Source organism: Periplaneta americana, chromosome 2 (genome assembly GCF_040183065.1).
Source record: "Periplaneta americana isolate PAMFEO1 chromosome 2, P.americana_PAMFEO1_priV1, whole genome shotgun sequence".
Taxonomy (NCBI): Eukaryota; Metazoa; Arthropoda; class Insecta; order Blattodea; family Blattidae; genus Periplaneta; species Periplaneta americana.
Window position 1 is genome coordinate 9,866,110 of NC_091118.1, and position 25,342 is coordinate 9,891,451.

General features: G+C 39.7%; 2 protein-coding genes across 3 annotated transcripts in view; both read right to left on the reverse strand.

Annotated features, from left to right (window-relative positions):
* The window catches only part of LOC138713138 (ankyrin repeat and death domain-containing protein 1A-like), a 72,523-nt gene that overhangs the window by 21,427 nt on the left and 25,754 nt on the right, over positions 1-25,342 (reverse strand). The gene's annotated exons all lie outside the window — the stretch shown is intronic.
* The window catches only part of LOC138713020 (26S proteasome non-ATPase regulatory subunit 10-like), a 139,056-nt gene continuing 129,499 nt past the window's right edge, over positions 15,786-25,342 (reverse strand). The window contains exons 3-6 of one of the 2 annotated variants that reach the window (XM_069844706.1): positions 22,667-22,729; positions 20,709-20,783; positions 18,255-18,359; positions 15,786-16,619 (exon numbers count right to left, since the gene is read on the reverse strand). In XM_069844706.1, the coding sequence (XP_069700807.1) occupies positions 16,095-16,619; positions 18,255-18,359; positions 20,709-20,783; positions 22,667-22,729 (768 nt within the window). In that variant the 3' untranslated portion in view covers positions 15,786-16,094. The remainder of the gene's footprint in view (positions 16,620-18,254; positions 18,360-20,708; positions 20,784-22,666; positions 22,730-25,342) is intronic. The other variant, XM_069844711.1, reaches the window with a different exon arrangement.

Consider the following 25,342-nt stretch of genomic DNA (forward strand, 5'->3'; position numbering starts at 1 on the left):
ATTTCACAAAAGCTTAAGACAAGACAACACATACTTATAAATCACAGAAACAACAAGCGTTCACATTCTACGTAGCCTAGATAAAGACAAATGACTACACAGACACCTGGATTCACTGATTTTTCTGCTAACTTGTACCATTATGCTGTGCAAAGCCTGCACACTTCTTCTTGCTATAAAAAGTATAAGGTGGCGACACGAATCTCCTAGCAACACTTGCAAATGTTTAACATTATCCAAATTCCCCCCGGTATTCAAATTACCCCGGTGTACCCTATGGCCTATGGGTAAATTCAGAAACGCGTATAGAGTGTTAGTTGTGAGAACTGAGCCTGAGGGAAAAAGACTTTTGGGGAGGCCGATAGGTTGATGGGAGGATAATATTAAAATGAACTTGAAGGAGGTCGTGTTCTCTAAAAGCCATTTGTAAGCAAGTACATGGTGTTTGTTGTCGGTGCTTTTATTCTCTACGGAAAGTGTTTCCGTAAATTTTAACGGAATTCTTCTTACTGATTATGCGGCAACTGAACGTCATGAAATTGCACAAGCAGCCCTTGAAAGTAAGTCGTCGTCATTAGCAACATGGTTTAGGCCTCACGACATGTTCCAGCCTCTTATCTGAACATCTTTCGTTGGTCTTCGTCTTCCTCTCTCCGCTTGTGGTCTTATGCAGACGTGGTACGCTACGACTGAAAATAAGGAAGCCACAACCACTGGAAGGAGCTGCTGGAAGGACGGTGTGTTGGGCTGTGCAGTGGCGGACTGTAGACTGTAGGCTCTTCTGTAGATAAGTGTCTCTTAAACAATAAACATGTTCAACACCATTTATAGCATTATCTGTCGTTATAATATTCGTAAATATGGGATGTTTGGTGTCCCAATGGAATTCATATCGAACAAGTTTCTCCAATCTCAAATATTGGCAGAATATCTGCATGTGGAAATATCATATGTACCTCGGTACATTAAATAATATATATGATATGCGTAAATCACTCCGTGATTTAAGACGGCGCTTATTCCGTCGGATCCCGGCCAACTAGTCACTCATAACGAGTGCACCTCAGCACATATAACTTATGGACATTTATGACGTAGTGCAGAGGGCGGTCATTAGAGGGAAGCCAAGAGTTGGAACTTAAAATGGGACAATTCTGTCCGACACCGGGATGGGTATCCGGTGTGGCTTAGTGGATAAAGCATCAGCACGTAGAGCTGAAAACCCGGGTTCAAATCCCGGTGCCGGAGAGAATTTTTCTCTGTTCCATTACTCTTTCATCGTATGATGACGCAGAATATCTGCATGGAAATAACATATGTACTTCGGTACATTAAAATAATATATACTAGAGGCAGGAGATCAAATGGACTTCCAATGAAAAGATGGGCTAAGAACTTTTGTAGACCATAACAGTTCTTCTGGGACTAGGCCTATAAGCTCATGATGATTATGATGATGATTATAATAATAATAATAATAATAATAATAATAATAATAATAATAATAATAATAATAATAATGATTTATTTAACCTGGCAGAGTTAAGGCCATACGGCCTTCTGTAACACTCAACCAGGAGTAAAGACTGCGTTACAAAAACACAACAAATTTACAAAGTACACTACAATTTAACACACAAAACTAAATAAGATAATAATAATAATAAAAAATAAACAACAAATAAGAAGAAATCAGACATAATATATAACATACAGAAAGAAAGAAAAAAGCATAATAATATGTGAACAGCAGGTCAAAATAAATGAGGCATACAAAAAAAGACAATTATTCATAATAATAATAATAATAATAATAATAATAATAATAATAAGAATAAGAATAGTAATAATGATAATAATAATAATAATAATAATAATAATAATAATAAATATACTAATAGTAGTAATAAAATAGTGCAGTACAAAGTATACAGTGAATACAATATTTCTAAGTACACACAATAGGCCTAAGGAAAATTAAGATTATATATAGCTCAACTTATCACATTAGAGATATAACATTATCGGAAAATATGAAAACAAAAATATAAAATAAGTTGAATATCATTAGAACATAAAAAAAATGTGAAAACGTGGAAACATGCAATACAACACTTGTCATAATAGTAAGTTAGTTTGGCAACTCGTGATAAGATAATTTTCTAACTTTGATTTGAAAGAATTCAATGTTCGGCAGCCCTTGACTTCAGGAGGCAGAGAGTTCCAGTGACGAGAGGTAGCAACAGTGAAGGATGAGGAATACAGAGACGATGCGTGAAGTGGAATTTCTAGCGTGTTATCGCGTTGTGATCGAGTATTAATATTATGATAGCGAGAGAGAGTATGAAATCGAGCGAATAAATAATAGGGGGATGAAGAGTGCATAATTCGATATAAGAGAGAAAGTGAGTGCAGATTTCTCCTCTCATGTAACCTAAGCCATGATAACTTCTAGAAAGAAGGTGAGATGTGATCATAGTATCGAACATTACAAATGAAGCGGACGCACGCGTTATGAACACGCTGTAGTTTCTGAGCGGAATCAATCCTGAGATCACTGAACAAAACGTCGCAATAATCGAAGTGAGGTAGAATGAGTGTCTGTACCAGCGTCTGTTTTAATTTAGATGGATAATGATACAATCTTTTTAGTGAATGGAGAATAGAGAATGCCTTCTTACATGTATATTTAATATGCGTATCCCAATTGAGATTAGATTCGAAATGTACTCCGAGATTTTTGACGGTAGAGCTAAACGGGATGATTGTTTTATTCAGTTTCACAGGTGGAATATTCAGGTCGTTGACTTCAGGAATTAATCATTTTGTATAAATTTACTTCTTGAATAAGCCAGACTATGCTATTAAATTTCCTCTGTGTTGGTCGCAGCTTCTCCAGTAGGCCTAATTATCAACTGGCATGGCCTAATTATCAACTGGCATAGCCTAATTATCAACTGGCATGGCTTAAGTATCAACTGGCATGGCCTAATTATCAACTGGCATGGCCTAATTATCAACTGGCATGGCCTAATTATCAACTGGCATGGCCTAAGTATCAACTGGCATGGTCTAATTATCAACTGGCATGGTCTAATTATCAACTGGCATGGCCTAATTATCAACTGGCATGGCCTAATTATGAACTGGCATGGCCTAAGTATCAACTGGCATGGCCTAATTATCAACTGGCATGGTCTAATTATCAACTGGCATGGCCTAAGTATCAACCGGCATGGCCTAAGTATCAACTGTAATGGTCTAATTATCAACTGGCATGGCCTAAGTATCAACCGGCATGGCCTAATTATCAACTGGCATGGCCTAATTATCAACTGGCATGGCCTAAGTATCAACCGGCATGGCCTAAGTATCAACTGTAATGGTCTAATTATCAACTGGCATGGCCTAAGTATCAACTGGCATGGCCTAAGTATCAACTGGCATGGCCTAATTATCAACTGTAATGGTCTAATTATCAACTGGCATGGCCTAAGTATCAACTGGCATGGCCTAATTATCAACTGGCATGGCCTAAGTATCAACCGGCATGGCCTAAGTATCAACTGTAATGGTCTAATTATCAACTGGCATGGCCTAAGTATCAACTGTAATGGTCTAATTATCAACTGGCATGGCCTAAGTATCAACTGTAATGGTCTAATTATCAACTGGCATGGCCTAAGTATCAACTGGCATGGCCTAATTATCAACTGTAATGGTCTAATTATCAACTGGCATGGCCTAAGTATCAACTGGCATGGCCTAATTATCAACTGGCATGGCCTAAGTATCAACTGGCATGGCCTAAGTATCAACTGTAATGGTCTAATTATCAACTGGCATGGCCTAAGTATCAACTGTAATGGTCTAATTATCAACTGGCATGGCCTAAGTATCAACTGTAATGGTCTAATTATCAACTGGCATGGCCTAAGTATCAACTGTAATGGTCTAATTATCAACTGGCATGGCCTAAGTATCAACTGTAATGGTCTAATTATCAACTGGCATGGCCTAAGTATCAACTGGCATGGCCTAATTATCAACTGTAATGGTCTAATTATCAACTGGCATGGCCTAAGTATCAACTGGCATGGCCTAATTATCAACTGGCATGGCCTAAGTATCAACTGGCATGGCCTAAGTATCAACTGTAATGGTCTAAGTATCAACTGGCATGGCCTAAGTATCAACTGTAATGGTCTAAGTATCAACCGGCATGGCCTAAGTATCAACTGTAATGGTCTAAGTATCAACTGGCATGGCCTAAGTATCAACTGTAATGGTCTAATTATCAACTGGCATGGCCTAAGTATCAACTGTAATGGTCTAATTATCAACTGGCATGGCCTAAGTATCAACTGTAATGGTCTAATTATCAACTGGCATGGCCTAAGTATCAACTGTAATGGTCTAATTATCAACTGGCATGGCCTAAGTATCAACTGTAATGGTCTAATTATCAACTGGCATGGCCTAAGTATCAACTGGCATGGCCTAATTATCAACTGTAATGGTCTAATTATCAACTGGCATGGCCTAAGTATCAACTGGCATGGCCTAATTATCAACTGGCATGGCCTAAGTATCAACTGGCATGGCCTAAGTATCAACTGTAATGGTCTAAGTATCAACTGGCATGGCCTAAGTATCAACTGTAATGGTCTAAGTATCAACCGGCATGGCCTAGGTATCAACTGTAATGGTCTAATTATCAACTGGCATGGCCTAAGTATCAACTGGCATGGCCTAATTATCAACTGGCATGGCCTAAGTATCAACTGGCATGGCCTAAGTATCAACTGTAATGGTCTAAGTATCAACTGGCATGGCCTAAGTATCAACTGTAATGGTCTAAGTATCAACCGGCATGGCCTAAGTATCAACTGTAATGGTCTAATTATCAACTGCCATGGCCTAATTATCAACTGTAATGGTCTAATTATCAACTGGTATGGCCTAAGTATCAACTGTAATGGTCTAATTATCAACTGGCATGGCCTAAGTATCAACTGTAATGGTCTAATTATCAACTGGCATGGCCTAAGTATCAACTGTAATGGTCTAAGTATCAACCGGCATGGCCTAAGTATCAACTGTAATGGTCTAATTATCAACTGGCATTGCCTAATTATCAACTGTAATGGTCTAATTATCAACTGGCATGGCCTAAGTATCAACTGTAATGGTCTAATTATCAACTGGCATGGCCTAAGTATCAACTGTAATGGTCTAATTATCAACCGGCATGGCCTAAGTATCAACTGTAATGGTCTAATTATCAACCGGCATGGCCTAAGTATCAACTGTAATGGTCTAATTATCAACTGGCATGGCCTAAGTATCAACTGTAATGGTCTAATTATCAACTGGCATGGCCTAAGTATCAACTGTAATGGTCTAATTATCAACTGGTATGGCCTAAGTATCAACTGTAATGGTCTAATTATCAACTGGCATGGCCTAAGTATCAACTGTAATGGTCTAATTATCAACTGGCATGGCCTAAGTATCAACTGTAATGGTCTAATTATCAACTGGCATGGCCTAAGTATCAACTGTAATGGTCTAAGTATCAACCGGCATGGCCTAAGTATCAACTGTAATGGTCTAAGTATCAACTGGCATGGCCTAAGTATCAACTGGCATGGCCTAAGTATCAACTGGCATGGCCTAATTATCAACTGGCATGGCCTAAGTATCAACTGTAATGGTCTAATTATCAACTGGCATGGCCTAAGTATCAACTGTAATGGTCTAAGTATCAACTGGCATGGCCTAAGTATCAACTGGCATGGCCTAAGTATCAACTGGCATGGCCTAATTATCAACTGGCATGGCCTAAGTATCAACTGGCATGGCCTAAGTATCAACTGTAATGGTCTAAGTATCAACTGGCATGGCCTAAGTATCAACTGTAATGGTCTAATTATCAACTGGCATGGCCTAAGTATCAACTGTAATGGTCTAATTATCAACTGGCATGGCCTAAGTATCAACTGTAATGGTCTAAGTATCAACCGGCATGGCCTAAGTATCAACTGTAATGGTCTAAGTATCAACTGGCATGGCCTAAGTATCAACTGTAATGGTCTAATTATCAACCGGCATGGCCTAAGTATCAACTGTAATGGTCTAAGTATCAACCGGCATGGCCTAAGTATCAACTGTAATGGTCTAATTATCAACCGGCATGGCCTAAGTATCAACTGTAATGGTCTAATTATCAACTGGCATGGCCTAAGTATCAACTGGCATGGCCTAATTATCAACTGGCATGGCCTAATTATCAACTGGCATGGCCTAAGTATCAACTGTAATGGTCTAAGTATCAACCGGCATGGCCTAAGTATCAACTGTAATGGTCTAAGTATCAACTGGCATGGCCTAAGTATCAACTGTAATGGTCTAAGTATCAACTGGCATGGCCTAAGTATCAACTGTAATGGTCTAAGTATCAACCGGCATGGCCTAAGTATCAACTGTAATGGTCTAATTATCAACCGGCATGGCCTAAGTATCAACTGTAATGGTCTAATTATCAACTGGCATGGCCTAAGTATCAACTGGCATGGCCTAATTATCAACTGGCATGGCCTAAGTATCAACTGTAATGGTCTAATTATCAACTGGCATGGCCTAAGTATCAACTGTAATGGTCTAATTATCAACTGGCATGGCCTAAGTATCAACTGTAATGGTCTAATTATCAACTGGCATGGCCTAAGTATCAACTGTAATGGTCTAATTATCAACTGGCATGGCCTAAGTATCAACTGTAATGGTCTAATTATCAACTGGCATGGCCTAAGTATCAACTGGCATGGCCTAATTATCAACTGTAATGGTCTAATTATCAACTGGCATGGCCTAAGTATCAACTGGCATGGCCTAATTATCAACTGGCATGGCCTAAGTATCAACTGGCATGGCCTAAGTATCAACTGTAATGGTCTAAGTATCAACTGGCATGGCCTAAGTATCAACTGTAATGGAATAAGTATCAACCGGCATGGCCTAAGTATCAACTGTAATGGTCTAATTATCAACTGGCATGGCCTAAGTATCAACTGGCATGGCCTAATTATCAACTGGCATGGCCTAAGTATCAACTGGCATGGCCTAAGTATCAACTGTAATGGTCTAAGTATCAACTGGCATGGCCTAAGTATCAACTGTAATGGTCTAAGTATCAACCGGCATGGCCTAAGTATCAACTGTAATGGTCTAATTATCAACTGGCATGGCCTAATTATCAACTGTAATGGTCTAATTATCAACTGGTATGGCCTAAGTATCAACTGTAATGGTCTAATTATCAACTGGCATGGCCTAAGTATCAACTGTAATGGTCTAATTATCAACTGGCATGGCCTAAGTATCAACTGTAATGGTCTAAGTATCAACCGGCATGGCCTAAGTATCAACTGTAATGGTCTAATTATCAACTGGCATTGCCTAATTATCAACTGTAATGGTCTAATTATCAACTGGCATGGCCTAAGTATCAACTGTAATGGTCTAATTATCAACTGGCATGGCCTAAGTATCAACTGTAATGGTCTAATTATCAACCGGCATGGCCTAAGTATCAACTGTAATGGTCTAATTATCAACCGGCATGGCCTAAGTATCAACTGTAATGGTCTAATTATCAACTGGCATGGCCTAAGTATCAACTGTAATGGTCTAATTATCAACTGGCATGGCCTAAGTATCAACTGTAATGGTCTAATTATCAACTGGCATGGCCTAAGTATCAACTGTAATGGTCTAATTATCAACTGGCATGGCCTAAGTATCAACTGTAATGGTCTAAGTATCAACCGGCATGGCCTAAGTATCAACTGTAATGGTCTAATTATCAACTGGCATGGCCTAATTATCAACTGTAATGGTCTAATTATCAACTGGCATGGCCTAATTATCAACTGGCATGGCCTAAGTATCAACTGTAATGGTCTAAGTATCAACTGGCATGGCCTAAGTATCAACTGGCATGGCCTAAGTATCAACTGGCATGGCCTAATTATCAACTGGCATGGCCTAAGTATCAACTGGCATGGCCTAAGTATCAACTGTAATGGTCTAAGTATCAACTGGCATGGCCTAAGTATCAACTGTAATGGTCTAAGTATCAACCGGCATGGCCTAAGTATCAACTGTAATGGTCTAATTATCAACCGGCATGGCCTAAGTATCAACTGTAATGGTCTAATTATCAACTGGCATGGCCTAAGTATCAACTGGCATGGCCTAATTATCAACTGGCATGGCCTAATTATCAACTGGCATGGCCTAAGTATCAACCGGCATGGCCTAAGTATCAACTGTAATGGTCTAATTATCAACTGGCATGGCCTAAGTATCAACTGTAATGGTCTAATTATCAACTGGCATGGCCTAAGTATCAACTGTAATGGTCTAATTATCAACCGGCATGGCCTAAGTATCAACTGTAATGGTCTAATTATCAACTGGCATGGCCTAAGTATCAACTGTAATGGTCTAATTATCAACTGGCATGGCCTAAGTATCAACTGTAATGGTCTAATTATCAAATGGCATGGCCTAAGTATCAACTGTAATGGTCTAATTATCAACTGGCATGGCCTAAGTATCAACTGGCATGGCCTAATTATCAACTGGCATGGCCTAATTATCAACTGGCATGGCCTAAGTATCAACTGGTATGGCCTAAGTATCAACTGTAATGGTCTAATTATCAACTGGCATGGCCTAAGTATCAACTGTAATGGTCTAATTATCAACTGGTATGGCCTAAGTATCAACTGTAATGGTCTAATTATCAACTGGCATGGCCTAAGTATCAACTGTAATGGTCTAATTATCAACTGGCATGGCCTAAGTATCAACCGGCATGGCCTAATTATCAACTGGCATGGCCTAATTATCAACTGGCATGGCCTAAGTATCAACCGGCATGGCCTAAGTATCAACTGTAATGGTCTAATTATCAACTGGTATGGCCTAAGTATCAACTGTAATGGTCTAAGTATCAACTGGCATGGCCTAAGTATCAACTGTAATGGTCTAAGTATCAACCGGCATGGCCTAAGTATCAACTGTAATGGTCTAAGTATCAACCGGCATGGCCTAAGTATCAACTGTAATGGTCTAATTATCAACTGGCATGGCCTAAGTATCAACTGTAATGGTCTAATTATCAACTGGCATGGCCTAAGTATCAACTGGCATGGCCTAATTATCAACTGTAATGGTCTAATTATCAACTGGCATGGCCTAAGTATCAACCGGCATGGCCTAAGTATCAACTGTAATGGTCTAATTATCAACTGGCATGGCCTAAGTATCAACTGTAATGGTCTAAGTATCAACCGGCATGGCCTAAGTATCAACTGTAATGGTCTAAGTATCAACTGGCATGGCCTAAGTATCAACCGGCATGGCCTAAGTATCAACTGTAATGGTCTAATTATCAACTGGCATGGCCTAAGTATCAACTGTAATGGTCTAATTATCAACTGTAATGGTCTAATTATCAACTGGCATGGCCTAAGTATCAACTGGCATGGCCTAAGTATCAACTGTAATGGTCTAATTATCAACTGGCATGGCCTAAGTATCAACTGGCATGGCCTAATTATCAACTGTAATGGTCTAATTATCAACTGGCATGGCCTAAGTATCAACCGGCATGGCCTAAGTATCAACTGTAATGGTCTAATTATCAACTGGCATGGCCTAATTATCAACTGGCATGGCCTAATTATCAACTGGCATGGCCTAAGTATCAACTGGTATGGCCTAATTATCAACTGTAATGGTCTAATTATCAACTGGCATGGCCTAAGTATCAACTGGCATGGCCTAAGTATCAACTGTAATGGTCTAATTATCAACTGGCATGGCCTAATTATCAACTGGCATGGCCTAATTATCAACTGGCATGGCCTAAGTATCAACCGGCATGGCCTAAGTATCAACTGTAATGGTCTAATTATCAACTGGCATGGCCTAATTATCAACTGGCATGGCCTAATTATCAACTGGCATGGCCTAAGTATCAACCGGCATGGCCTAAGTATCAACTGTAATGGTCTAATTATCAACTGGCATGGCCTAAGTATCAACCGGCATGGCCTAAGTATCAACTGTAATGGTCTAATTATCAACTGGCATGGCCTAATTATCAACTGGCATGGCCTAATTATCAACTGGCATGGCCTAAGTATCAACTGGTATGGCCTAATTATCAACTGTAATGGTCTAATTATCAACTGGCATGGCCTAAGTATCAACTGGCATGGCCTAAGTATCAACTGTAATGGTCTAATTATCAACTGGCATTGCCTAATTATCAACTGGCATGGCCTAATTATCAACTGGCATGGCCTAAGTATCAACCGGCATGGCCTAAGTATCAACTGTAATGGTCTAATTATCAACTGGCATGGCCTAAGTATCAACCGGCATGGCCTAAGTATCAACTGTAATGGTCTAATTATCAACTGGCATGGCCTAATTATCAACTGGCATGGCCTAATTATCAACTGGCATGGCCTAAGTATCAACTGGTATGGCCTAATTATCAACTGTAATGGTCTAATTATCAACTGGCATGGCCTAAGTATCAACTGGCATGGCCTAAGTATCAACTGTAATGGTCTAATTATCAACTGGCATGGCCTAATTATCAACTGGCATGGCCTAATTATCAACTGGCATGGCCTAAGTATCAACCGGCATGGCCTAAGTATCAACTGTAATGGTCTAATTATCAACTGGCATGGCCTAATTATCAACTGGCATGGCCTAATTATCAACTGGCATGGCCTAAGTATCAACTGGTATGGCCTAATTATCAACTGTAATGGTCTAATTATCAACTGGCATGGTCTAAGTATCAACTGGCATGGCCTAAGTATCAACTGTAATGGTCTAAGTATCAACCGGCATGGCCTAAGTATCAACTGTAATGGTCTAATTATCAACTGGCATGGCCTAAGTATCAACTGTAATGGTCTAAGTATCAACCGGCATGGCCTAAGTATCAACTGTAATGGTCTAATTATCAACTGGCATGGCCTAAGTATCAACTGTAATGGTCTAATTATCAACTGGCATGGCCTAAGTATCAACTGGCATGGCCTAATTATCAACTGTAATGGTCTAATTATCAACTGGCATGGCCTAAGTATCAACCGGCATGGCCTAAGTATCAACTGTAATGGTCTAATTATCAACTGGCATGGCCTAAGTATCAACTGTAATGGTCTAAGTATCAACCGGCATGGCCTAAGTATCAACTGTAATGGTCTAAGTATCAACTGGCATGGCCTAAGTATCAACCGGCATGGCCTAAGTATCAACTGTAATGGTCTAATTATCAACTGGCATGGCCTAAGTATCAACTGTAATGGTCTAATTATCAACTGGCATGGCCTAAGTATCAACTGTAATGGTCTAAGTATCAACCGGCATGGCCTAAGTATCAACTGTAATGGTCTAAGTATCAACTGGCATGGCCTAAGTATCAACCGGCATGGCCTAAGTATCAACTGTAATGGTCTAATTATCAACTGTAATGGTCTAATTATCAACTGGCATGGCCTAAGTATCAACTGGCATGGCCTAAGTATCAACTGTAATGGTCTAATTATCAACTGGCATGGCCTAAGTATCAACTGGCATGGCCTAATTATCAACTGTAATGGTCTAATTATCAACTGGCATGGCCTAAGTATCAACCGGCATGGCCTAAGTATCAACTGTAATGGTCTAATTATCAACTGGCATGGCCTAATTATCAACTGGCATGGCCTAATTATCAACTGGCATGGCCTAAGTATCAACTGGTATTGCCTAATTATCAACTGTAATGGTCTAATTATCAACTGGCATGGCCTAAGTATCAACTGGCATGGCCTAAGTATCAACTGTAATGGTCTAATTATCAACTGGCATGGCCTAATTATCAACTGGCATGGCCTAATTATCAACTGGCATGGCCTAAGTATCAACCGGCATGGCCTAAGTATCAACTGTAATGGTCTAATTATCAACTGGCATGGCCTAATTATCAACTGGCATGGCCTAATTATCAACTGGCATGGCCTAAGTATCAACCGGCATGGCCTAAGTATCAACTGTAATGGTCTAATTATCAACTGGCATGGCCTAAGTATCAACCGGCATGGCCTAAGTATCAACTGGCATGGCCTAAGTATCAACTGTAATGGTCTAAGTATCAACTGGCATGGCCTAAGTATCAACCGGCATGGCCTAAGTATCAACTGTTATGGTCTAATTATCAACTGGCATGGCCTAAGTATCAACTGGCATGGCCTAATTATCAACTGGCATGGCCTAATTATCAACTGGCATGGCCTAAGTATCAACTGGCATGGCCTAATTATCAACTGTAATGGTCTAAGTATCAACTGGCATTGCCTAATTATCAACTGTAATGGTCTAATTATCAACTGGCATGGCCTAAGTATCAACCGGCATGGCCTAAGTATCAACTGTAATGGTCTAATTATCAACTGGCATGGCCTAAGTATCAACTGTAATGGTCTAATTATCAACTGGCATGGCCTAAGTATCAACTGGCATGGCCTAATTATCAACTGGCATGGCCTAATTATCAACTGGCATGGCCTAAGTATCAACTGGTATGGCCTAAGTATCAACTGGCTTGGCCTAATTATCAACTGGCATGGCCTAAGTATCAACTGGCATGGCTGTGAAGTAACAGTATGTGTGACAAAGAAACTAGCATGCACAATTTCAAATCCTGGTTGAGTTTCTTTCCGACGTTTTTTGCAATCCGCTATCGTCGATTTTATGAACCCTCCTATGTGGGAGTACAGAAAATAATTTTTCTGGAAGAAGAAAAAATTAACATGCCTACACTCAGCCTTTATGATTTCATTTATGTTCACCATAGTCACCAACGTTTTCTACGAAATTATTACATATTCTTATGTAGGCCCATTAAATTTTAATTAAATTTTTCTCCCTCCTGAAAAATTATGTTGTGTCTGTCACATAGCAGGTTTGATAAAATCCACGACGAAATGCTGGGTAACGTTCGGCGTGCATCTGGCTGGCATTATCACCTTCATCTCATTCAGACGCTAGGTAACCATGGCAATTGTAAACCGCCGTAAAATAAACCGATTAATATTGTCTACTATTGTTTTACAGCAGCTTTTAATAAGCTATATGTGTATTATTTTTGTAAAACGCAATTTCTTCGAACTTTTTTTCATATCAGTTCATATGCCCTTTTCCTCAACTCATTTCGCATATCAGCGTGAAATGTTTACCACATAATTCAGTTAACACTTTCATGATGTAGATTCGCCTTTATTCAATTTTCTTAAGCCCTAAATTGTTAAACTTTATTTAAAAAGAAAGAGTTTGAAAATTAGAAAAATATATATATTTTTTTCTAGTCAATATTTACAAACCTAAACAACCCTCCACTTATGAACGCCAATTGTTCAGGGAATTGTTCCCGTTTTTGTTCATGTTCTCGGACTTTGCTTAAGTTAAGATTTAAACTTCACCTGGCACCGCATAATCATCCTGGCCACCATACCCCACTATCTCCTGGCTTAGTTGCCTCATGAGTGATGTTTTATTGCTATCACTCATGAGCTTCAAACTTCTCTTCGAACTGCTGACTAAACATACATAGGCCTGGACTAACGTAACTCCGCCTTGCAAGGATACATCCTGCCTTCACATGCGTAAGATGGGTTATCTAACTTTAGGCGCCCTCAATAATTCCGCTCTGAATGATGTTGGTACTAGATCAGGACGCGGGGCTGACTGTCATACACATGAAAACGGTGTCACGTAGCAATCAGGCCAGCAGCAAAGAGAATGCACGACTGACGCATTTCTGTTCAGCAAAACAATTGCTCGTTTGATTATACACTGAGAAACAAAAATGATTTTTTTTTGTCTCAGAAAGAAAAATATGTGATTCTGACAGTATTTTTTTTAAGTTTGAGAATAAGGTGCTTATGAAAAAATCTGGGGATAAGAGGGATAAAGTTACAGCAGAATAGAGAAAGGTATGCAAAGCAAAAATACATGCATTGTAGCCTATTCTTCACACAAAATAATTAGGAGCATTAAATACAGACGTTAGACAGGGCAGAGCATGTAGCACGTACCATGGCCTATGGATGAATACTGAAACGCGTACAAGTTAGTGTGTGAGTGGGGGAAACTGAGCCTGGGGGAGAAAGAATTTTGGAGAGGACGAGACGTAGAAGGGAGTATAATATTAAATTGGCGGGCTTATGTGACGTCTGCAATGAACCTCCGGGTTCTCTAAAATCCATTTGTAAGTACACTCTGTTTATGGTGCTTCTTATTCTATACAGAACCAGTTTCCATAAATTTTTACCGGAATTCTTCCTACTGATTATCGGAAACTCAACGTCATGAAATTGCACAAGCAGCCCTTGAAAGTAAGTCGTCATCAGCAGCAACATGGTTTAGGCCTTACGACATGTTCCAGCCTCTCATCTGAACATCTTTCGTTGGTCTTCGTCTTCCTCTCTCCGCTTGTGGCCTTATGCAGACGTGGTACGCTACGACTGAAAATAAGGAAGCCATAACCACTGGAAGGAGCTGGTGGAAGGACGGTGTGTTGGGCTGAGCAGTGGCGGACTGTAGACTGTAGGCTGTTCTGTTTATAAGTGTCTCTTAAACAATAAATAGCCTACGGCATGTTTGGTGTCCCAGTGGTTTTCATATCTGACAAGTTTATCCGATCTCAAATATTGGACACCCCATACAATACAGGACACCTGACAACCTTACTTGTAACTCACATCAGGAACGACCTTAATCAGCTGCCAACAATAGTGGGCATTAAGGAGTTGTGTAGAAGCCATAAGCAAGTAACCGAACTCTTAAGTGAGATATCATAGAACAGAAGTTGCAGGCCTACCAAATTACAAACTGGAAGTGGAACTGGAAAATATACGTAGGCTATAGGCAGGCCTAATATTTTGCGAAGAGGCCTAACTTGTTAGTTACAGGACTAAGTTCCTTCAAGACCGTGAGTTTTCAGTCCCAGATTCGTTCTCGTGTTGTGGGGGTGGAGGGGGGGCAAACACTCGGAAGAAACTGATGTCCGTACCACATACTGACGTCGGCAGTGGAGGTGAATGGAAACAATAAATCAGGCTGAATTACGTCTGATGTTAATTATGTAAGCTATGTATGATCACTGAATACCAAAAAATACCTCAGGGGTGTTCAATGCTCTGTATTATAAATGTGAATGCTTGATTCCGCAGGCAGGGGTGTACAGGGAATCGCCTTCGACTATGGACAGGGTTTTCTTAGGCCTAGTAGGTAAGTTTTCCTCTTCCCATATCACGAGATATAGGCTAAATTCTAGCCTCACGTCTTTACCCCTTTCACAATATGGCGGTCACAAAGTACAGGGCGGTAAACAGTTATCAGTGGCGTACTTCATGGACGCTACAAGTTTCTAGGCGTGGATGTAGAGTTCGTGCAGGAACAGTGATGCCAACAGAAATGCTTTTCTTCTCATATTGCGAATAAAAATTAGCCGCAGTATTGATGTGCGTGTGAGGACCAGGAGCAGTAACGGAAGTCAGTGGCGTATCAATGTTATCGAACAGGGCGAGGCGACATACTATGGTTGAAATAGTCCAGATGAGATGCTGATGGGTCAGTGGCGTATGACTATCACACAATAACAACAATCCTGTATGTTCTAGACAAACAGAGATACCAACATAAACAATTTTAACATATTTTTATTTGGATATTGTGTACAGCAATTTGAACAATAATAAATTATAAAGACAATCGACTATTGATTACAGTAATGATAATAATAATAATAATAATAATAATAATAATATTCACAAGGTATCAGTGGCGTGTCAAGCTCCAACCACAACAAAGCCACACAACACGAGAGTAACGACAGCCTAGAGCAATGAAGTAACAGCATTACACGCAGAGCAGTGATGCCAACACAACACATTCCCGCTGGTTACTGTGGTATAATGGTATTGCTGTCGTGTTGGCAGCACTGCGCCTGCTCAGCCCTGCAGCATGGCCCCCACTTCTGTGTACCCGCACTGACGCGCCAGGTCCAGGGCCGTCCGTCCCCACTTATCCCTCGCCCCCCGCTCAGCGCCATGCTGCAACAGCAGCTGCACCACTGGGGCGTGGCCCTCACATGCTGCACAGTGCAGTGCAGTCCGCTGGTCTGCATCATCAGGCTCGTTGGGCCGCGCCCCAGCTGCCAGCAGCAGCTCACACACTGCAGGGCGCCCATTGAGTGCAGCCACATGCAGAGCAGTGCGGCCAAATGGTCCTCCCTTCACATCCGGCCGCGCCCCGGCAGCCAGCAGCGCCCTGCACGCATCCTGGCGGCCTTGCCATGCAGCCAGCCACAAGGGCGTGCAGCCATAATGATCCACGGCGTTCACCAGGCTGCCTGCATCCAGGAGCAGCTGCACCCTGTGTGTGTCCCCCCGCTCCGCTGCCCGGTGTAGCTCAGTCCTGCCTTGGCTGTCCTTCTGCTGCAGGTTGGCCCCGACCTCAGCCGCAGCTCTGAGCTCCTGCAGCAGACAAAACAATCTGGTCAGAGGAAGCTCAGTCAGCTAGGTGACAGTTCACTAGGCTGAGTGAAGCTGATGACAGTAGTAGTGACAGTAGACATAACTACAGTAATGTCAGTAGTAGTGACAGTAGCCATAACTACAGTAATGTCAGTAGTAGTGGCAGTAGCCATAACTACAGGAATGTCAGTAGTAGTGACAGTAGCCATAACTACAGTAATGTCAGTAGTAGTGACAGTAGCCAAGACTACAGTAATGTCAGTAGTAGTGACAGTAGCCATAACTACAGGAATGTCAGTAGTAGTGACAGTAGCCATAACTACAGTAATGTCAGTAGTAGTGGCAGTAGCCATAACTACAGGAATGTCAGTAGTAGTGACAGTAGCCATAACTACAGGAATGTCAGTAGTAGTGACAGTAGCCATAACTACAGTAATGTCAGTAGTAGTGACAGTAGCCATGACTACAGTAATGTCAGTAGTAGTGACAGTAGCCATAACTACAGGAATGTCAGTAGTAGTGACAGTAGCCATAACTACAGGAATGTCAGTAGTAGTGACAGTACCCATGACTACAGGAATGTCAGTAGTAGTGACAGTAGCCATAACTACAGGAATGTCAGTAGTAGTGACAGTAGCCATAACTACAGGAATGTCAGTAGTAGTGACAGTAGCCATGACTACAGGAATGTCAGTAGTAGTGACAGTACCCATGACTACAGTAATGTCAGTAGTAGTGACAGTAGACATAACTACAGTAATGTCAGTAGTAGTGACAGTACCCATGACTACAGTAATGTCAGTAGTAGTGACAGTAGACATAACTACAGTAATGTCAGTAGTAGTGACAGTATCCATGACTACAGTAATGTCAGTAGTAGTGACAGTAGACATAACTACAGTAATGTCAGTAGTAGTGACAGTACCCATGACTACAGTAATGTCAGTAGTAGTGACAGTAGACATAACTACAGTAATGTCAGTAGTAGTGACAGTACCCATGACTACAGTAATGTCAGTAGTAGTGACAGTAGACATAACTACAGTAATGTCAGTAGTAGTGACAGTACCCATGACTACAGTAATGTCAGTAGTAGTGACAGTACCCATGACTACAGGAATGTCAGTAGTAGTGACAGTAGCCATAACTACAGGAATGTCAGTAGTAGTGACAGTAGCCATAACTACAGGAATGTCAGTAGTAGTGACAGTACCCATGACTACAGTAATGTCAGTAGTAGTGACAGTAGACATAACTACAGTAATGTCAGTAGTAGTGACAGTAGCCATAACTACAGGAATGTCAGTAGTAGTGACAGTACCCATGACTGCAGTAATGTCAGTAGTAGTGACAGTAGACATAACTACAGTAATGTCAGTAGTAGTGACAGTAGACATAACTACAGTAATGTCAGTAGTAATAACAGTAGCCATAACTACAGTCATGTCAGTAGTAGCGACAGCACCCTATTAGTAGTAGTAGACTAGTAGTAGCAGTAGTGATAGTGGTGGCAGTTCTAGTCTGAAAACTCAAATTAAGTTTGCTCTCCAACTGCAGCTGGTCGCAATCTCTGTTGTAACAGTTTGTATCAATCATTGCTCAGTAACTGTAACCATGGCAACAGCTCACACTTACTGCTGTCTTCTGGCGCTCCGCTTGCAGTTCGTCCGCCATTTTCTTCAGTTCCTCCCCCTTCGCTTGCAGTTCTTCTCGCAGAGCCCGCAGTGCTTCCTCCTTACTCTGCAATTAAAAACAAATCTGGTTGAGAAGAACCTCAGATGTCGATAACTGGAATAGAAACATGACTATGATGATGATGACGATGATTTTATAATACTAATAATATTATAACTAATATTCCTTTTATCATTATTAAAATGTGCAAAGACTGAATGGAGCTCGTAAACTCCCTCGTAAAGGTTAAAGGTAAAAGAGAAGATGGAAGCGATACGATAAAAGAACTGAAATGGGAAACTTTGGAGAACAGACGTAGGAAAAGTGGAATAACGTCACTGTATAGAGCACATCTAGGTCAGAAAGCATGGGTAGACATAACGGCTCGGTTAGAGAAGCCAACGTACTATAGTAGTATTCTTATTGTGTTGAGTATAACTTATAACTGTATTAAGTATTGTAGGGGAGAGTTGCGTAATTTGTACCGTTGCCTAAATTGTACCATCGTCTTGAAAATTAGTTCCTTGATAAGTGTTGTCATCTACGTCAAACATTGTGAACTACATCTACAAATATGTCATTTTATGAGAGACGAAGGCTGTGGGTTGTGAAGTGAGAAAACTTGGTTTAGGTACTTTCAATCTAGTTTCTGCGCTACCTGGCTACAACAATTACTTCCGAAAGCTAAGTGGAAGTCCACAATGCTATATATTATTTAAAAATACATTTATATATTGTAACTGTCATTAAGTTACAGACTTCTGTTAGGAACCGTTAAGCAGCAAGAATTTAACAAAGAAAACATGGCGAGGTTGCGTATTTTGTACCGGCTTCAGTTTGCTATAATGTACCGGTACAACATAGGGAACTTTCATTATAAATGTATGAAATTATAGTGACGTATGAAGAAAAATATACCTAATTTAAATCAGCAATTATAATTTATTAACTTCTAATCATTCTAATATGAATATAATACTATAATTTTTATTTTAGGAAATAAAACACATTCAATTCTGAATTTAAAATAGTCATGTCAGACGTTCATTACAAATAATAAAAATTACTGTGACAAAATAGCATAAACACAATAAATTATGCATTTAGAATTTAATCGAATAATTTCCACATTTCTTGTTCTGGCGTTTTCAAGTTTCTTCCTTTGTAACAAATTATAATTGCATTTTACATTAATTCCAGAATGGCAAAAATCTTGCTGTTGCTGCATATATGAATGGCGATCATGCAATAAATGAATGTGCCCGAATGTGCAATGTGCCCAAGCCTACAATACTAAAACATGCGAAAAACAAAAACGTAAATGCTATTGGAGATGTTAAATCGTTTGGAAGAACCGCAGTATTTTCGGCAGAAATTGAAAATGAACTTGAAAATCACATTCTAAAGTTTGAATAAATGATATTTGGATTAACTCCAACAGATGTTAGGAAACTTGCTTTTGATGTAGCTCAGAGAAATGGACTGCCACTTAATTTCAATCGTGAAAAGGACCAAGCATTGAAGAAATGGTATTATGCACAGCCTATCTGAAGAGGCATCCCAAATTGTGTAGGCAGACAGAGGCAACATCCATGGCTCGAGCGAAAGAGTACAACAAGGAACGTGTCTATGAATTCTTCGATCTGCTGGAAAACAGTGGAAGATACAAATTGGAATCCACGAGAATTTTCAATGTGGACGAAAGTGGCTTCTCCAGAGTACAGAAGACACAGAAAATCGTAGCGAGGAAAGGCAAGAAAGAAGTGGGTGTGATATCGAGCAGAAAAAAGGAGTGAATGCAATGATGTGCCAGTGCATCTGGTCAATATGCTCCTCCCATGAATATGATCTGTCTGTTGGTGCTCCACAAGTCATTTTTATTACAGTTTCAGAAACTGGCTACATCAACTCTGAATTGTTCGTCAAATGGATGCAACAATTCATTTCCTCCGTCCATCCTCCCAAAGAAAGGCCAGTATTGCTATTGCTTGATGGACACACCATCCTCAGCAAGAACTTTGATGCCCTGGTGTATGTGGTACAATTTAGGAAACCAGTTGCCTAATTTGTACTCATTGCAGACATTTAGAAAACTGAACGTCATGACTTTATGTTAACTTGAAGTAAACTTTTCTTTTTAGGAAAATCCTCCCCACATACCAGGAATTAAGATGTCACTATTGAAATGATTCAACATTTGTCAGATAAAATTGGAAAAAATAAAATGTGTAAAATGGTACAAATAAGGCACCTCTCCCCCATAATTGTGTTGTGTATAGTATAATTGTATTGTAAATTGTAATTTTATTGTGTATTGTTTATATTGTGTATACCACTGCCACTGGGTGCTGCCCACATGCAGTGTAAACAAATACACACGTACAAACTGTAACCATGGTAACAGCTCACACTTACTTCTTCCAGCTGGCGCCTCATCTCCTGCCCAGCCTCCAGTTCTTGTCTCAGCTTCCCCAGCTGATCCTGGTAACTCTGTAACATAAACAATTCTGGATTAGAGAAAGCTCAGCTGGTTAGGTGATAGTCTGACTTGAAGCAACAGGTTTCATGAAGGAATCAAGCTGATGGCCGGTATACAGCATCAGGAAATGACACAACAGCTACCAATGTTTGGATAAAGGCTTTCAGATAAAACTTCTCATCAGTCTATTATTTTCCCTAAAGAGTTAAATAAATATGACGAGTCCTCAAATAAACTGAACATCTGCAGGAAGTTGATCTTCATTTTCATGATGAAGTTTTAAGAAATGGGCGACAGAACAAACCATAATTTGTATTTTCATGCTAAGCCCTAAAATAAATGGACCGTGGATCACCTAACTACCAGAACATAATTCAGACTTTCATAAGACCTAAAATAGATGCGCTGTTGGTCATCTAGACCAGTGTGCATCAAACGTTGTGAAGATGCTGCCCATTTTTTGGGGAGCCTTTTCATTGCAACCTCCTCTTTCCTCACTACCGTATATGTACCACCCTCAAAAAAAAAAAAAAAAAAAAAAAAAAAAAATCCCTAGACAATTGGAAAAAAAATATGATTTGACTGAAAACCAGTCGATAGCGGCCACTTTGTAAAGTATCGTACCTGCGAGATGAGAAACCAGAATATGCTAACCTACTTTCCAATGTATTCTATTTTGCTTCTTAGATGTGGCTTCCTTATTGACATATCTTCCAAACACTTTCACAAAGTTTTCGTCAAATACGACATAAATGTGTGTTAATAAGCCCTTGTTGTTTTATTTTATGATCCATCCCTCTGCTCTTTACATGACAACCCAAGGCGTCGCGACCCATACTTTGAGAACCACTGGTCTAGACCTGCCGCCCTGATGTGTAATCCACATTTTCATGATTACATTTCTCCTCATAAAATCAACTCTATCCTAGTCACTGTCCTTGCACTCCTGTTACTTAAGTATGATTTATATGTTGTTGCTTTTAATGTAACTTCCTAGCATCTTCTGTCGCACCTTGATGCTTTACCAGAATGAATATCTGGCTGGAAAATACGCTGGCTCATAAACATTTACACTGTCCTATCTCCTCTTTTAATTCTTAACTGTTTATAACATTGGAATATTTTAATAAGAGTTCTCACATACTTTTCTCTAGCAGGAATTGTCAACTATTTCTTTTCATGTTAAACTTGGGGGACATAAACTTTGCTTTTTAAGGAACCAGTATAGAAAGACCCAATTGCACAGGACAAGGACAACACATCATGCCACACTTGCTTCTTAGACAAAGGCCATACCACTGCAAATGCCTGCACTGAAGGCAGATGTATTCGCCAGTTGTTCAGAGATTCAGTCCCTGAAGTCCTGACATCCCATTCCTTTGGAAGCTGCTAGTAAAATCAACCGGCTTATCGCTTTCACTGAGCATTAATGTTGCACACGTTCAACTTGTCATTGAGTGTGTTTCAGTCAATGGGAATTCAAAATAAGACGCTAGTGAAATAAATAAGCAGCTTCATTAGAAAATATAGCCAGCAAATTGACCGGCGAATAAGGAAGCTTGTTCAAAGCAAATACAAGCAGTGCCATATAAATCACACTTCAGCTAGCCCCTCACCTAACCCACTCAAACCTCCTCACTGTCCTCGGCCTCCTGTCACTCAGCTATCGCCATTTTCGTCTTTCAGATATTGCAAGTAATATTACTGTCACTACATTGTGATATATAATGGAGTACCCATATTTATCATTCAATTAAGTGCCTATTTGAAAACACCTTAGCGTCTGCATGTCTGCCTATTTTAAAATTTTTCGTGTTTACTGCTCCAACCTTTAATGTACCCTCAACTGTCCAATTACCATGGTCTGTAACCATGGTAACAGCTCATCACTTACTTTTTCCTGCTGGAGCCGCAACTGGTGCTCTCCTTCATATTTCTGCCTCAGTTCTGCTTTCTCCTGTAACCACAAAGGAATCAGGTTCAGACGTAGCCCAGTCAGTAAGGTGGCAGTACGATGAGAAACAGAATAACTCACAACCAACTACTGAATGTATTGCACTAAACAACACGGCATTTCTAATTCTATCTTTCGCATTATATACATGGCTAAAAAATTTGTCTTAAATATTTTTCAATTTTCGTTGTCACCCATTTTCTGAATGTCTGGTAGTAGCAAATAGTTCTGTGGAATAAAACCTTAACTGTGATCTAATATAAGTTGTTCAGTAGTAACTGTAAATATGGCAACAGCGGAACTCTTACCCTTTCTGATTCTTCTTTCAGCTTTTCCAGTTCAGCCTGTCTTTCTCTTAATTCCCTCTCTCTCAGCTTCAATTCCTCCTTCAGCTCCTCAATGTCGCCGCTGCTCCCTACTTTTTCCTCTTCCTTCCTTGCCTCCAGGCCATGCAGGGACCGCGAGTCCAACCTCTCCTTGAGGACCCTCACTTCCTCTATGAGAGGAAGCAGCAGTCTAACTTGTCCCTCCAGGGTCTTCACTCACTGCTTGAGGTCGGGGATAGGATTTGGTTTTGCCATTCTGCACACCAGAAAGCAAGAAAACAGTGAAACCTACAAATACTATTCACAAGTCACTTCCATTGACACGTACTCCAATGATCTTACAGAAACTGTAATGAATGAGTGGAATGCAGCTTTCAACATTATTTCTATCAAGTATTTCGGCTTGCTCAAATATGTTAGCAAGTCCGTAAAAATTCGTTCTCAAAATATTAGATTAGAAAAATAATACAGCTTCACTGACTGACAAATACCAATGTTTATCCTCAGTATATCATGGAAGTGGAGAAGATTAGATACATTTCCACTTTTAGATGAATCGCTTCTAGGTTACTTTAACATTTATTACTCATTTTCTTTATTTGCAATTCAGTACAAACTTGACATAATTATAGAGAGTTGCAACAAATTTCATGACCGCGGAAAACAACAGTTGCTCATTTACACATGTTGCACTGTCAGCAGTGTTAGAACAATAACATAATCAGCACGGCCTGACGTTGGTAACATTTTACTTTTAATCTAAGAATTTGCAGACTTCGTTGATAAGTACATAAATCCTAATGACTGATTTCTGGTTGTAAGACTCACAGTTTTTAAGATCAATTTCGTCACTTTTGGACTGTTTCGTTTTTAGGCTAATTTTTTCAATTTTGGTAGTACATTCTCGGCCATTTTTGCGACTTTTGATATTACTTTCAATTTTTGTTTTCACTTAAATTTAACATAATTGAATTTTATTTTATTTTGTACTTCGCTTGCAGTCCTCATTTACAGCAAGGGTAGGATGGAATATATTTTTCATGGAAGAGCAATTCAAGATGGACAGTTAGCTTAATTCCTTGAACAGTCCCAAGGATTTAGAGAGAGAAAACTGGACAAATCAATCAGCTGTTTCTTATTTTACAAATAGAATGCCCACAAACTTCAAAAAGTATCAGGACTTTCCAGGATTCTGTAAATTCTGTATAGATACCGATATTCTCCATTGCATGATGACTTTTATTTCCACACTCCTCATCCTAGCAGCAAATAGCAAACTTGCTATCGAGAATGAAGGTAAAAAGAAATCATCAGCACAGTCAGTAACATTACCACAAACTGTAACAAGTCACAGTAACTCATCAGAATTTTTCAAAGAATTGTGTGATGTTCTAGATTCATTGGATATTCCTCCTGGAAATTAAATAACAGAAAACTGACGGTAATTGTGCAATGCAACAGCGGACAATCAATTCTTAGTAATTCACATATCATCTTCATAATCCACAACTCAGACTGGTTGTTCATGATACAGCATGCTGTACTTGTACAAGAGCACAGCCATTTGGTTCCCAATCATTCACAGAATAGAAGTGATAAGCACAATAAACCTCAGGCTGCAGAGAGAGAGAGAAAATGCTTAAGAAATTACAATCTGCAGTATACTGCGAATGCAATGCAGAATGAGACGGCAAATTGAAATACAGTTTGATTTTATATTATTTTCTATTTAGTATGTGTTAGTAAAATATATGTTTTATCTGGGAATATTGGCAACTTACATTAGCTAACTATAAAATATCGGTAGGCGCCATGTGCTACATCTACTTTGTTTTCCATGGTATTATATAGAATTCGTTTTTTTTTTTTAACATTTGAAAGTTACACCTTATAAGTTACTATTTTTCTTTCCTTCGTTGGCTTCTGTGTGACGTATATAGTGAAAAACACGTGGTTTTAATTTGCAGCCACAAATATTTTCACCATACAAATAGTTGACACTTACCTGTAACTTATATTGGTAATTTGCTAGGAGACGTCGTTGCATATAGACCACTTTTACACTAAACCTAAAATTTGTTTTCGCAGGATATACTAAAACCCTAAACTAACCTATCCTAACCTTTTCCTTAATCTGTGACAGGTTACGTTAGGTTTGGTTAATGTTTTAGTATACGTCGTATACACTAAGGTTAGGTTTAGTGTAAAAGTGGTCTATATCCAACGACGTCTCCTAGGAAATTACCTTTATATATTCTAATGCACTGTCTAGCTTTCCCCCCCTCCTATT